Raw genomic sequence first — 15,129 nt, forward strand, 5'->3', positions numbered from 1 at the left:
CCCCATGAATGTTAACTTCCTTAAAACTGTAACTGAGGCCCATTTCTAAAATGGATTGAAATGTCTAAACCCATCAATTTAGCTTAAATCTTTGCTATATACATATAGATATAGATATAGATATATACTAAAAAAATTTTAAGTCTTATTACCATTTTGCAAAATACAGGGATGCCTCACTTAAGAATACATGATATGGAAGAGCACATTTGTGAAATTGTTAAATTAAGAGGTAATATTTTTTATTTCAAAGCAATTCAGTCTATTTCTTTTAAGCAAAAAGCCTTAAGTATTTAAATATTTTGGAATGTTTACATATTCTGAAACAATATTGCAAAGGTAGATCTTCCTAACTTAAATGTACATTCTGATAGGGTAGAAACAGTGGAATCAGGAAAACTTGGTCCAAATTCCAAGTCTAGCTTAGCAAAACAGTGGCAACCTTGGAAGCACTGCCTAATCACTCTGAGCCTTAGTTTCCTCAACTGTGAAATGGAAATGATTACTACCTCCTGAGTTTGTTTTGCAGACTAAATGAGATGACATATGAAAGTGTCTGGCACATGGTAGGTATACTTTTTCCCCTTTCAGATAAACCAAAAGTGTAAGCATTGCTATAACCATTCTTTCTAGGGATTGCAAAGCCTAGTTTATGCCCTGGTAGGTAACACAATGGAGATGATAGAAAAATAGTTTGAGGTAAAGTCATTGAAGACAGCTCTAAAGATGGGGAGATGAGGCAGTAAGCACTTCCTGAATAAAGGGAGGTAGATATGGCCATTGTGGAGTTTTTAAAAAGTAATGTTTTTTTTTTATTTTCCTGGTTATAATACTAATCCATGCATACTATAGAGGCTTTGGAAAAATACCTTCGTGTGGGTCATTTTAGTCTTTCAAATCAGTAACACTGAGGCAAACTCTGACCTCTCTGAAAAGGAGCCCAGTGGTCTGTCATTCCGTGAGCATTGATGGAGGACCACCTGTGTGCATGGGGCAGTGCTAAGTGCTGAGATGAAGAAGTGTGTTTTGGGAGGTGCCAGGGAGAACTCAGATTTCATCTGGGAAACAGAGCTGGTGCCAGTGCTGAATCTCCATGTCCTTCAGTTAGCCCTTGTCTGGTATGATACAGGAAACAATCAAATTCTCAGTTTATAATTCTGAAAACAGAACAACATTGCCATCTATTGGTGTTATGAGATGTTTAATTTCCTTTATTAGGGGTAAAACCTAGTACTGTGATTTTATGAGTAGGAAATTTATAGCCTGCTAAAATGAAGATATAACAGGTCGACTACTGCCAGTGTCACCTCCAGGTTGGGTAGCAGCCCCTAAAATAGAAAAAGAGGACTGTTGACGCTTTGAAAAGGAAGGGATGCAGCACTAAGAAAAAGTAGCATGAAATTGGCATTCCTGATATTAACAATTCTTATTCTTATTTTATTTGCATTGTTTTGTGACATATTACTTACTTCCTCTCTATATTTGAATATTGATGAAAGCAAAATCCTTACTGTCTTTTTTATCTTATCTAGTACAAAAACTGCTGACCCAGTTGCAGCACACGTCCTAGGTACCACTGGTCTCTTTCAGGTTACCAGGTGGCCCAGGAATTAAGTGCATGGACTTTGCAGTCAAACATCTTTAAACACTGGTTTTGCCATTGTGCGACTTTGGGCAAGTCATTTCCTCAGTTTCCCTTTTCGTCTGCATAATGTTAGTACTACTTCTCAGGGTGGTCTTGAGTGAAAGGGAAGAATAGGGAGTGTTTATTCTGGTGTGGAGACCTGTATGAATACTTGCTAACTGCAGCTACTGTGATTACCAGTAGCCAGGTAAAGAATGGGACCAGAGAAGGGCAGTCCTAAGAGCATGTGGGCAAATTGGAATACTCTTCCCCAAACTCAACACATTTTTATCTTTACCTGCTGAGATCGTCACGAATTCTTGAACACTACAGAATAGCAGTCACAGTGCTGTTTAAAGTGGTATCATGTTCCCCATGGGAAGTTTCGCTTTTCTTAGAGAAAAGTACCAGAACTTACAAGTACAAACATTAGTGTGCCCTGCGTTTTTTCCCACTGCAGCTGCCAGTGCTGAAATGTTGACCAAACACCTCTTTTGAACAAGCTTTAAGGATCTGTAGCAAGTTTTCTGAATATCTGTATTACTCAGTAATGATTGGTACTTTGATGGTGGTAACATTGAAGATGGGCTTGGTGCTTTGAGGTTGAGTACCTTGAGGGTAGGTTTAGCTTTTGGAGTTAGACGTCACTTGGTGGCCAGGCTGGAGAATAAGATTAGGTGGAGTCGTGTATCACATTTGGCCAAAATGTGAGTTCTGGAAGCAGGCGCCAAAGAGGAATTCTGAAATGTTTTGCTGACTGGCAGTTTAAAGGTTCATGATTATTTGGGTGTACAGATTCTGACATGCTTGTTAAAGTCACCTCATTTCTTTATGGTTGTCCACTCCAGCTTTCCCCTTCCTTCTCCTGAGTATTAGAGAAACAAGACAACCCTTCATTAAGTCCTTTCTGAAGTCTGCATTTGAAGTGGGAAGAGAGCCCTAATAGCCAGTTTTGCTCAGTGCTTAGAGTGTTGGCCCTCGGACTGAAAGGGACTGGGTTCGATTCTAGCCAAGGGCACATACCTCAGTTGCGGTCTCAATCCCTGGCCCTGGTCGTGGCGCATGCAGGAGGCAACCAATCTATGTGTCTCTCTCACATTGATGTATGTTTCTCTCTGTGTCTCTATCTGTCTGTCTGTCTGTCTGTCTCTCTCTCCCCCCCTCTCCCTCCCTTCCACACTATCTGAAAAGCAATGGAAAAAAATATCCTCTGGTGAGGATTAAAAATAATAGTAATAATAAAAGTAAAGTGGGAAGAGATATTAACCAAAGAATTTATATGCATATATGCATAACCCATGGACACAGACAATAGTGTGGTGAAGGCCTGGAGAGGGGCGGAGGCAGGGTGGAGTGGGGCAGAGGCAGGGTGGAAAGGGGACATCTGTAATACTTTCAAGAATAAAGATAAATTTTTTTAAAAAGAAAGAAAACATGGGAAGAGAAGGTGCTATAGTAAACCCAGCCGATCTCCTCGTGTCAGGTCAGCCAGAATGAGGAAACAGACTGGTGTTCCACTTCCCAGGAATTGGCAGTCCATTTTGTGCATATGGATTAGGAAGGCTAATTCAGGAGGGCCCATTTCCTGACTTAGAGTCTAAGACCTTTCCTTTCTCTTTTTCTTTTTTTCCCTACTGTTGACCATCAAGAGGCCACCCTATGCTTTTTAAAGAAAAATAGTGACGTGAAAATACTCATTACTTCATACATTGTAAATATGTTGTTCACCTTGTTACAAACCCCGCCACCTTCTGGATTCATATTGAAAGGTGAATTTATTCAGCTCTGATTAATTTATAGGAAGAGTTTTCATTGTTCTGGGAATAAAAGATGCTGCCACTTTATGCTTTAACATGGATTCTCAGTTTGAAAACCATACTGCTATGAAAAGAATTTTGAAAACTTAGGGCAATATTTATTAATTTTGCAAATTCTTGTGCTGAAGTATGCTTAAAGGAAAGCCCTATCACTTTTTTTATTAAGCACAGTTTAATGTATTTAGAAATCCCTATTATCTACTAAAGGTAGCTGCCCCCAAATGTCCTGTCCCTTCTGCAATTACATAGCGTTCTCATCACAAACCACTTCCCGGAGGAGGGCTTGACTCTTGGTCTGGATGGTCAATTGCATAGAAGCCACGCTCTTCTATCGCCCGGTAGAGTGTTATGTACTTAGAAGCCTTCCTAGTCCTTGGGACCACAAATTTCTCCGTGAATTCATTCTTGTCCAGTTGCTCCTTTCCTTCTGTGGTCAGAATGCAGTTAATGAATGTGAGGGTGTAACTGTAGCAGTTGTGGCTGTCTTCCTCATACCTTCAAAACAAGGACATGGAGAAGAGGCTTAGCTTTAGAAGCTGCTCAGCAGCAAGCCACAAAGCTGCCGAAGGCCTTTCATAATTGAAATTGGGCGCACTCGGCGAGCTGGGCCCCACCCTGTGCAGGGACACTTGGCATCTTGGGCTATTTCTGCTTTCAACTTAAGTACAGATGAGACTCAACTAAATGTTCAGAGTGGTGAGTGAAGGTGCATATAAACCCCAACTTAGGGAACTTAATTTCACTGAAATTCTAGACTCTAGAAGTAGAATTTCATACCTTAAATTTTAGGATATTCCACAGTGTCTAAACTTACCTGAAGCGTAGCCTGAAAACAATTTAAATTGACAAATACGCATGTAAAGTGTGAAGGGAGCAAGGAATTGAGAAAGTCATTTCAAAATTGCTTAAACCAAAAAAAGGACCTTGAAATATTTATAAATTTTGAATACCATTTAAAATTTTTTTGTTTTAGGGAATATACTATGACTGTAGATATGATTATTAAGTGTCAAATAACTAAAATAACTGGAGTTCTAAGTTCTGGTCCTTTCAGTTCTTAAAATACTCTGATTCTATTATGTAATGTAAACTGGCTCACCTCTGCAGAAACCCTAAAGTAAATCAACCCCTGCTTAAATTTTGTTACAGGTGCTACTACTATCTTGGTATGGGATCAACTAAATGCAGCTTAGAGTCCTCTGTGAGTTGAGATCACACTTGCATGGCAAATGAGGGCCAGGGAGCAGGTGGTCTCTGCAGCCTCATACCTGTGAGGCAGCCAGGCCCCCGTGGTGGAGAAGTCTTCCAGGTACTTGTCCCACTGGTCCATCAGTCCAAACATGCCGGGCTGCAATAATGGGATACTTATACTCTGCTCCCAGCCTGCTTCATCTCGCTGGACACCGTGCATGGTGTAATTATAGACGACTCCTGCAACCAAAACCAGAGTCGTGCAGAAGCTTGAGGGGAAGTGCACCTCTGTGAAAAGGGGACGTCAGAAAATGAAAGCAGCCACCACAGTAACTTTACATATCAGAAACTACAATTGCACTTTCTGATTACTGCCAGTTAGCAATAGGCCATGAGAGGCTCCAGAACCTCCTCCCTCCAGGATCATCAAGTTCAGGAGGCAGCCACCCACCTAGGAGGTTTAGAGAGGGTCTTGCCTGGAGTTGAGAGGCTATGGAGCTCCTGCCCCCACGTCCCTGCTCTCTGCAAAGCAGTTCCTTCAGGGAAACCCAGTTCTTGCTCCACCTGCTCTTCAGCACTCTGAAGTCACCCCCAGGAAACGGACAATATCAGGCACCAGGATAATCATCTCCAAATATTTTTGTTGAAGTTCTCTATTTATAAATGGGCCTATCGTCCCTTAAATCAGCAATAAATTTCCATTGATCAGATTGGTGGTAAATTTTACTGCTCATGTGGATAACTCTGAGTTCAAAAACCCGGTCCCAGGTTTCTGTTCACAATGTCAACTTCTCCTGCCTCAAGGAGGTGAGCAATACCTCACCTGGCTGGCCTTGCTCACCATTCCCAGGCCTGAAACTTCCTGCAAGTGGCTCACCCGAGCCCTTTTCCTGCAGACAAGAATGTTCTGGGTTCAAGTGCTGCGGACTCTGTGCCCTCAGAACTAAATCTGGCCAAAGGAACTTTTATTTAAACATGCTTCTTTTTTAAAAAAAGTTTTTTTAAAGCAAGCCACTGCAGGCCCCACCACTTACTTAGGAGTTATGTCCCCTGACTTATCCATGAGGTTCCTGCCTACCTCCTGGAGACCCAGGAGCACAGTGGGCTGAGTGAGAATATGATTGGGAAGCAGAAGGCCTGGGTCCAGAGTCTGGTCCCACACAAGATGAGGTCTTAGGCAACTCAGTCTCTTCAGAATTCTGTTTCTTCCCCTTTTAAACACCAAAAAACTAAAAGGTTTCTGTTGCTCTTGGCTGAGAAAATATTAAAGACCTTTTTTCAAATACTTAGTCTTATTAGTAATACTTTGCTCTAAAGTCAAGTATTAGCATCGCTTACCTCATGGTGCATCGCTTACCTCATGATGCAGCAGGAGATCCCAGGGACCAGAGGGATTACTAATTGTTGCATGATCACTTTAGAAATACTGCTCTCCTCTGGGTACTTTGGGGACTTTTTAAGCTAAAACAATATATGAAAAAGCACTTACCATTTGTGTTGGCTATTCCAACATGAAGATCAGACCTTCCGTCATACTCCCTGAAAGAAACAAGTATTTTTTCTCTCGTTTGCATATGTTTGGCATGAAGAGTTGCTACTTAGAGCGGGAGAGTGATGGGCCTCCTCTCTTGGTTGGTGCCAGACCTTCCATCAGTGTCCAGGGTAGTGAAAGCCCTGTTTCAAAGCTGGTTAGGCCAAGACTACATTTGAAACCTAAAATTTCCCCCGCCCCCAGTCTGGATTTTGTTGCCAGCACACACACCCCACCCCCAATACTAAAGGTGAATGCGCCAGAAGGCCAGTCCTGCTAGAGCAGAAAGCCAGCGTAACACCTGGCAGAGGAGCCCACCCAGCGGTCAGTTGTTGGAGCTCCTTACTCTTTCCTCCTGTTATGTGAGGTGACATTCTGTTCCTCAGGCAAATGTGGGTGAGGGTCCTGAATGCATCTCAGCAGACCGCTACCTTCCGAAGTATTATAGCCCATTTTGGTCTCGTAGCATGTGACCACACTCATTCCTCTTGGACAGCCCTTGTTTCCTGAAGTTATTTACCTGAGACTGGACATTAGATGTATAAGTCCATATAATTTAACCTTCATTTACAGTCCCAAGCCATCACTTACTATCCCTGGGACATTGGGCAAGTCACTTACTCTCTGATCTGTTTCCTCATCTATAAAATAGGAATATCATAAGCCTCTTAGTGAGCTGGTTGTACGAATAAAATGTCTGTTGAGTGCTTGCCACACAGAGGTGTTGAATAAATCAGAGGTTATTTTTAAATGATAAAGCTCCTTTATCAGACCACAGGTCTGGATATTTGGTTCCTCATTAAAGCAAGCAGTTGCAGGTTTTTAAATGACCGAGGACAAAAATGGCTACCCCGCCTTCTTCAGAGCAGTCCCCCCAGGTCATCTTGTGGCAGCCCCAAGGGATCCTAACCTAGTTAGATCAGAGCCCTAGTGATTCCTTTTGGTCACTGCTGGTTCTCTTTTATGAAGTAGGTGAGATCGTCTCAAAGTGATTGTGAGAGTCAATCCTGAGGGCTTGGAAATTGGATGGAAAGGAAGGAAATAGTTTGGAAGTTGGCCTTAGAGGGTCTGGTGGGCAGGGGGCTACTTAAAGACTGCAGATCCTGACCTGAGAGGTTAAGGGGGTGGAAGGGTGCCAAAACATATGACTTGTTTCAACACCACCCAGGGCCAGGGCCACCAGTACCACCTCCACATTGTAGAGTAAGTAAAGGTCATTAGGGGCCAACCAGAAAGCCTGTCGTGTGTCCTTTGAGTGCGGGCTGTGGTCTGTTCACTGTGACATCGCTAGTCTTCCACACAGAGCCGCTCAGTATTTGTTGAATGAACCATGTTATGATGGCAGATGAATTCCAAACTTTAGCCACTTTATTCAAAAGCTTTTGGAATCCAACCAGTTAATGACCTCAGGCCAGCATGAATGAGGGGCTCTTATAAAACAGTTTGGGGCAGCACCTTTTACACACTTTGGTTCATTTCAGCCTCATAGGGACAGGAAGGAAATCGATTAAAGAAATTACTTAGGCCTGGCCAGTTTGGCTCAGTGGTTAGAGCACTGGCATGCAGACTGAAGGGCCCTGGGTTCGATTCCCACCAGGGGCGCATACCTCGGTTGCAGGCTCAATGACTCAGGCCAGGGGCACGTGCAGGAGGCAACCAACAGATGTGTGCCCTCCCACCCCCTCTAGGAAAAGCAATGGAAAAAATATCCTCTGCTGAGGATTAAAAAAAAGAAAAGTTACTTAGCAGGGGAGTGAATAGCCAACTCTAATTTTTCTCATCCCAAGCACTCTTGAGGGCATGAGAGAGTTGGGAGGGTGGATTTCAAGGCGGCAAGTTCTCTGCGCTAGATCAGGACGATAGGCATGGATGCGCTTCCTGAAACGTGCCGTCCTTCGGCAGCGTCCCTGCTCTCTCACAATCTGGCTTGTGCAGAGCCAGTCCCAATTCCATTTGTAAACCCCACGAGGACTCTAAGGAGGTACAATCCTTTCTTTTGATTTCTGAAATCTTAAAGTCAGGTGGTGCCTGCAACTGAAATAGACCAGCTCTAGTCTTCGATTTAATTCACCTCCATGCAAAATAGCCTATAAGTGGTCATCCTTCAGGCCCTCTACATTGTACTTGTTTGTCACAGAAATTACAAACTCACAATAAAAATATTTTGGTGAGATTGGCTGCTGGGTAATTTTTCCAATTAGCTTCTTAGCTCAAAATCTATGGGTAAAACAATCTCCAGACTATGGATTTTTCTCTCTTAAAATTGTATATGTAGGTTTGACCTTCATATACACTTATCGCTCTGGGAAAGTAGGCCTGCCTTTTAGAATTTAATACCCCCAAAAAACGAAAGAATTATGCACCACACCTCACTGTAAAGGAAGGTTTTAGTGACTACAACACAGAAGCAAAGTTTGCACAATTCAATGTAACACAAAAAACACTGTACCTAAGAAACGTCCCTTGAGTTGGTCTGAGGAGGAATGAACATTTTTCTTGATGCCCGTTGGTAAACGGGTTGGAGATGCTCACAGGTGCCTCCTCCAGCTTCCTGGAGCCCACGTCCTGCCGGCAGAGGGGGCAGCGTCTGGGCACGCTGAAGCTGTAGATGCATTTTCTGCAGTGGTTGAATTTAATTAGAGGCTTTCCGGCCTCTGCGCACTGCATGGCTCTCCCCTGCTGCACAACCGGGGGCCGTTTCCCCAGGCTTCCTTTTCCTGATTGCACAGGTAGCAAATTCAGGCGGTCTGAGTAACCTGATCAGCAATGACGTCATTCTGATTGACGGCCACAGAAGCCAAATCGGATAGAATTAACCAGTAACCAGGCCGCCCCATAAACTAGTATCCAAAGGCGCTTTCGTTTTCATTTTCATTTGTGCTTGCTTGCAAATTTCTTCCCGAGCCTTTGTACATTTTGCAACTGTTGGCAGCCAGCTCCAACACATCCTTTAAAGCCCTAGGTTTCTGTAAAAACTTTCTTCACTTCCTCCAGCATCCCCTTGCCCTAGCAGCGCTGGATTCAAGTTTCTGCCAGAGCTCTGTTCTTTAATTAGTCATAAGCCTGTGAGCCTCTTGGAATTAGGGACCTACACTTATTTTTGTGTTTCTACAAAAGGTTATATTGTTTTGGTTTTGAATAAGTAAATTCTTACTTTGAGACTATTCTCTTTTGATGTTTTATATTATAGAAATAATCTTGCTTATAAAAAAATAGCACAGTAAGAAAAATAAAAGGATAGTGGTTACCCTTGGTGGGGGTTACTGATTGGGAGAGGGTATGAGGGATTCTCGGACTGTATTTTAACATCAATCAACTATATGCCACTTACAAGAGATACAGTTGAAATACAAAAATACCAAGTAAGTTGAAAATAAAAAGTTGGAAAAAATATACCTGAAAGAAAGCTGATGTAATTATATTAGTATCAGACAAAGTACACTTCAAAAGAATAATAATTCTGAGACATTTCCTTTTTTTTAAAATTTAACTTTATTGTTGAAAGGATTACAGTTGACTCCTTTTTTCCCCCATTGATCCCCTCCCCCTAGTACCCCCTCCCCTCAGGCCTTCACCCCACTATTGTCTGAGTCCATGGGTTATGCATATATGCATATAAATTCTTATGTTAATCTCTCCCCACCCACCCCCACTTTCCCTCTGAGATTCGTCAGTCTGTTCTATGCTTCTAGAGACATTTCCTTTTTTGAACTAGCACCCTCAGAAACATCTTTCACATAGCGTATTACATGCACCGTTCTGTCTGGGGTCAGTGCATTCTTTCACTGAAAACAGTACCCTGATGTAATGAACAACTAGCATTCTTAGAAACAGATTTTGTACATGAATTTACATAGTGTATTATGTGCACAATAGTGAGGTAAATAGATTCCTTCACTGATATAACACTGTCTTGAATCACATTGCAACCAGCACAAAGAGGGACATTTATTAGTTATAATGTGTTGGCAAAACACATTAGCCAACCTCAAATTTATTTGAGCCTAACTAAAAACATGGCCTCAAAAAATATATATCAAATGTTGGCCAAACTAAAAGGTGAATAGACAATTCCACAGTGGGATTGCACTAGAAATCAATAAGAACAAGCTAACTAGAAAATTCTCAGTAGTCTGGAAATTAAGCAGCACACTGCTAAATAACTTACAGATCAAAGAATAAATAACAGTGGAAATTAGAAAAATATTTCTGTGGAATACAACTAAAGGGCTTAGAGGGAAAATTATAGCTTTACTTAAAAAGGAAGCTAGAAAACAAGAACAATTTAAACTAAAAAAAATATAAAAAGAGACATAGTAAGGATAAGAGCAGAAATCTGAAATGACAATCACATGTATAATACAGAAACTAAACCAAGCTAAAGTAAACTGCAGGCTGAGATGGCTTCAGTGGTAAATTTTTCCAAACATTTAAGAAAAAATTAATACCTATATTACAGACATTTCCAGAGAATAGAAAAGAAGGAAGACTTCCAAACTCATGCATATCTCAGATACCAAAGCCAGTCATGGACATTCCAAGGAAGGAGCACTACAGACAAAGGATATAGAAATCCTAAACACAATATTAACAAATAGAATACAGTATATGATTTATAAAAAAAATAATATATCATGCCAAATGGGTTCTATCTGAGAAATTCAAGGTTGACTTAACATTAAAAAATCAATAATATAATTCAACACACTAACAGAACAAAGGATAAAACAATACAGTTTTCTCAATATATGGGAAAGAAAGGATTTGATTTTTTTAAAAAAATCAAAAGACATGTTCATAATAAAAACTCTAAGAAAACTCGAAAGAGAAAGAAACTTCCTTAATTTGATAATGTATAGCTTCAAAAATCCTAGAGCCAACATTTTAATTAATGGTGAAATATTATGTAATTCCCCTGAATTCAGGAACAAGACAAGGTTGTCCACTATTACCATCTTCTATTTAGGGTTACAGTGAGGATTCTCAGCAGCGCAGTAAGCCAAGAAAAAGAAAGAAAGGGTGTGCCCTGGCTGGGTAGCTCAGGTGGTTAGAGCTTCATCCTGACACAGCAGGGTTGTGGGTTTGATCCCCGGTTGGAGCTCACAAGAATCAACCAATGGATGCATACATAAGTGAAACAACAAAATGATGTTTCTCTCTTCTCCCTCCCTTCAATTCTCTCTCTAAAATCGATAAATAAAATTTTTAAAAAAGAAGTAAAAGATAAAAAGGTTGAAAATGAGGTAAAACTGTCATCATTTGCCGGTGGCATATTGTATGTGTAGAAAATCCAAAACAATCAACAAACAAACCATTTGAATTAATACATGAATTTAGCGTGGAACAAGCAACAAACAGGACATTTAAAAAATATCATTTAAAATAGCATACAAAAAAAATCTAGATACCTAGGAATGCATCTAATAAAAGTTGTCGAAGACCTATACACTGAAAACTACAAATTTCCCAATGTATTTCCTAAATTTGAGAAAAATTTCAAAAGTTCTAGTTGGAAGTATATACTGTGCTCATTCATTGGAAGCCAATATTTTTACATCACAGCAAAAGAACAACACGCAGGTATATGTTGTTCTCACAACACGTATATATCTCACAGATACAGTGTTGGTCAAAAGAAGACAGACAAAACAGTACATATTGAATTATTTCATTTATATCAAGGTCAAGAACAATCTAATGTGTGGTGATAGAGGTGAGAATAACAGTCACCTTTGGGAGATATTGATTGGGAAGGGGCATAGAGAGCCCTCTGGGGTATTGATAATGTTCTTTGATCTGGGTGGTGGTTTATGAGTGTAAACATATGTAAAAATTCATACAGGCATATGTGTTTTTTCTGTTATATCTCAATGTTAATAATTTTTTTAAAGAATATTTTAAAAAGCAATAGGGAGCCAGGGTTAGAGGAGGTTAATGACATCTGACATTTTAAAAATAGGTTTCGTTTAGCAACAGACTAGAAGAGCAGTTAAAAGGCCCTTGCAGGGGCCCAGGCAAGGAGGGCTGATTAGGGCTCAGACTGGAACGATGAAGGTGGAAATGGAGACGAGGGGATGCGTTGGAAAGCAGGATCTGCAGGATGTAGAGAACCAGGGGAAAGGGTCCAGAGTCCAGCGTCGGGCAAAAGCAGGTTTACAGTTGTGCGTATGCGAAACACAGAGTTTATTCTTATATTCTTACTTATTAACTAGTGTATTATTTTCCATACGCACAACTGTAAACCTACTTTTGCCCCACCCTGTATACTTCTGGAAGGAAATAGAAGACAGGTAGCAGAGGAATGCCTGGAAAGAAAATGACTAAAACTCGGGATGGGAATAGAGATGTTGAAAAGAGCAACCGAGAGAGGACGACGGAATTCCGCACTTGGGAGGTGAGGCCTGGGCGGGAACAGTGGAGACAGGGCCTCAGAGAGTGTGCATCTAGATACCGGTCGGAGTAATGCCCTCGGCGATGGGGGCAGACCCGCAGGAACTAACAGCGGGCACCGGGGATGAGACCCGCGGATCTAAGCAGCTCGCTAGGCCAGGCCCAGGAGGCTTGGAAATGCGGGACAAGGAGCGCGGGGATTGGGGGTCGGCTCCTCCTCCCTCCCGGGGCGGAACCAATTGTGACGGCGGCGAGGTTTCCGGCCGGCGCTACAAAGGTGCAACACGCGGGGGCGGTGTGCGCGGTCGTGACGCTGCTGCGCGGGAGGGGCAGGGCTGAGGCGGCGACGGCGGCGACCGGAGCGAGAGGCTGCAGTGCGCCCACGGCCTGTATCTCGACCACCATGAGCACCAAGCAGGTCACTTGCAGGTGAGTGTGCGGCTCTGCGGGGTCTCGGAGCGCCGGGTCATTTGGGGCCTCTCCCCGGGGCCCTTGGACGACCGGTGCGCGCTGGTGCTGCCGCCAGGGAAACTGAGGCTGGAGCGGATTTGTGGAAGGTTGCTCGGCTCTTCGTGGTCGGGCTTTTCCAGGGGGAGCTAGCGCTGCGGCCCGAGCCGGGGCCCGGCGGTGTGTGGCCGTGTTTCGTAACCGAGACCCGGGATGAGGCCAGCGCGGGGGCTGTGCTGCGAGTTGGAAGCGTGGCTCCCGTGGGCTGGAAGGACGTGCTAGCCAGGGCCGTGCGGGATGCTTGGGCCCTGGGAGAAGGGCTCTTGGAACTTAAAGTTTATCTGGAAAAGGAGATTTGGAATTGATTTGAGTAAGGGTACGCTAAAAGGTCGTTTACAAATGGGAATGCGACGCAGGAGTAGGTCGTTAATCGATGATGAGAGCCTCAAAGAAGCTGAGGCCCAAAAGCGGCCTTCGTTTCCCGAAAATTAGAAGAACACCGATGCAACCTAAACTTACAGAAAATAAGCAAGTAAGCATTGTGCGGAAAATAATAACGGCAGGTAGGATTTTTTTGAAAGTTTACGTGCTCCGCATATTTCCAAGTCCTTCATATTCATTGTCTTTAGACTTTACAATAACACTATTAGGCAGATATTCCCATTTTACAGTGCAGGAAACAGAAGTTAAGTGGTACTGTTCTCTTAGTGAGACACCCATTTTCGTGGAGAAATATAACGATAATGGATGGATGGCTGTAGAAAATTCAGAACGGATGACTACACTGTGATTGCTGCCGTGGAATAGAAATAGCTTGGTTGTGTAACACCCTTATTTCTTGGTAAGCTTGTGGCTTACCAGTATTGGGATCCTAGTCTGATTGAACTGATACTTGGAAGGTGCAAATTTTATTTTAATAACTATTTTCAGTAAAACTTGTCTGGGAAACATTGCTAAAAAAAGTTAGTTTGATTATGTAATAAACTGATTATTTAGGTATCATTTATGTTATTTCTCTTCATTAGTATGAGTAATTGAAAAGTGACTATGAAAAAGTTTTCCTTTTAGCATTAGTGTATAATTAACTGTTCAATCAGTTTATCCAAGGCTCAGATGACTTGTGTTAAGCAGTCATCAGAAATTTGCACTTAGTGTCTATAGGAAAGACTTGTATATACGCACACATACACGTCTTCACAAAAGACTTTTACTAGGAAGTGTTTTGTGAAGATTTGTGTGTATTTATTTTTATTTGTATAAAGTTTTGTGTTAACCTAAAATTAAAATGCCTTTTCAGAGCGAGAGGCAATACGCATTTATTTGAGATTTTTAAAAAGGAAGAATTGCTGTTCAGGAAGCACTGATTCAGGCAGAAACCCAAGTAGTGTTTCTGTTAGGAAACAGACAAGGGGTATTTAGGAAAAAGAGAAGGGGAACAATTACATCTGTAGAAGGAAGGCATTTCTAGTGATGCAGGTAAGCTAACAGTGATGCTAATTCTAGACAGTGTTTTTAATTTTAAGTCGTTAGTCATATCTGCTTTCTTGTTATCCTTGCAAACAGTTCCTTGGGGCACAGTGTTGCTTTAGGCCCAATAAAGGTTATTTTGCCCTGTTTTAACATTACAAAGGCTTGTGGCATAAAACTTGCAAGGCAGTTCCTCTGGGGTGGCAGCTCCAGTTCTAGTTTAAAGTGGCTCTATTTATATATTTTTACACCCCTGTTGGAGCAATTTCTTAGTCATTGTGGACTGTAGCAGATTCTGGCTACTGCTCCTAAGATGGGTCCACAAAAAAAAATACACCTTTATGTATGCTTTATAATCGAATCTCAACTCTGTAGTATCTCATTATACAGATATGGAAATCTTATGCTCAGAAAGACTTGATATGTGCCCCAAACTTCACATCTAATTGCAGGGACAAGAACTTAAATCAGCATCATCTTGGTAATTTCCTTCTGCACCAGATGGCCTGACCTGAAAGCTTTAGTCTGTGTTTCCCAAACAGTGATGTCCTGCAGGATGTTGCATGTAAACTAAGAGGGTTGGAATGTTGAGAAGGGATCACTTCTGTTTAAGTACAATCCGATTTTGTTGGGTTTACAATGTGCTGGGTGCTCTTTGAGTT

General features: G+C 42.0%; 3 protein-coding genes across 9 annotated transcripts in view; 2 read left to right on the forward strand and 1 right to left on the reverse strand.

Annotated features, from left to right (window-relative positions):
• The window catches only part of TSEN2 (tRNA splicing endonuclease subunit 2), a 47,962-nt gene extending 42,050 nt beyond the window's left edge, over nt 1-5,912 (forward strand). For both annotated transcript variants that reach the window (XR_014000426.1, XR_014000427.1), the window contains exon 13: nt 4,591-5,912. The gene's annotated coding sequence lies outside the window, so the exon portion shown is untranslated. The remainder of the gene's footprint in view (nt 1-4,590) is intronic.
• On the reverse strand, nt 1,187-9,087 carry MKRN2OS (MKRN2 opposite strand). Of its 4 annotated transcripts, none has more exons than XM_081160334.1 (4): nt 8,613-9,087; nt 6,122-6,171; nt 4,710-4,872; nt 1,187-3,936 (listed from the first exon to the last, which is right to left on the reverse strand). In XM_081160334.1, the coding sequence occupies exons 1-4, from the start codon at nt 8,828-8,830 to the stop codon at nt 3,699-3,701; spliced, it is 669 nt and encodes a 222-aa protein (XP_081016460.1). In that variant the 5' UTR covers nt 8,831-9,087; the 3' UTR covers nt 1,187-3,698. The 4 variants fall into 4 exon arrangements, with proteins under 4 accessions (XP_081016460.1, XP_081016458.1, XP_081016459.1 ...); XM_081160332.1 differs by having other exon boundaries at nt 3,515-3,936; nt 4,710-4,920; nt 8,613-8,880; XM_081160333.1 differs by having other exon boundaries at nt 3,522-3,929; nt 4,703-4,920; nt 8,613-8,882.
• A 3,737-nt stretch (nt 9,088-12,824) lies between these two features.
• MKRN2 (makorin ring finger protein 2) overlaps nt 12,825-15,129 on the forward strand; it is a 40,837-nt gene continuing 38,532 nt past the window's right edge. For 2 of the 3 annotated variants that reach the window (XR_014000399.1, XR_014000400.1), the window contains exon 1: nt 12,825-12,982. Coding sequence is in view for 1 of the 3 variants with exons in the window: in XM_081160055.1 (XP_081016181.1) it covers nt 12,957-12,982 (26 nt within the window). In the remaining 2 variants the exon portion in view is untranslated. The remainder of the gene's footprint in view (nt 12,983-15,129) is intronic. The other variant, XM_081160055.1, reaches the window with a different exon arrangement.

Source organism: Miniopterus schreibersii (genome assembly GCF_964146895.1).
Source record: "Miniopterus schreibersii genome assembly, chromosome: 15".
In the NCBI taxonomy this organism is placed as follows: Eukaryota; Metazoa; Chordata; class Mammalia; order Chiroptera; family Miniopteridae; genus Miniopterus; species Miniopterus schreibersii.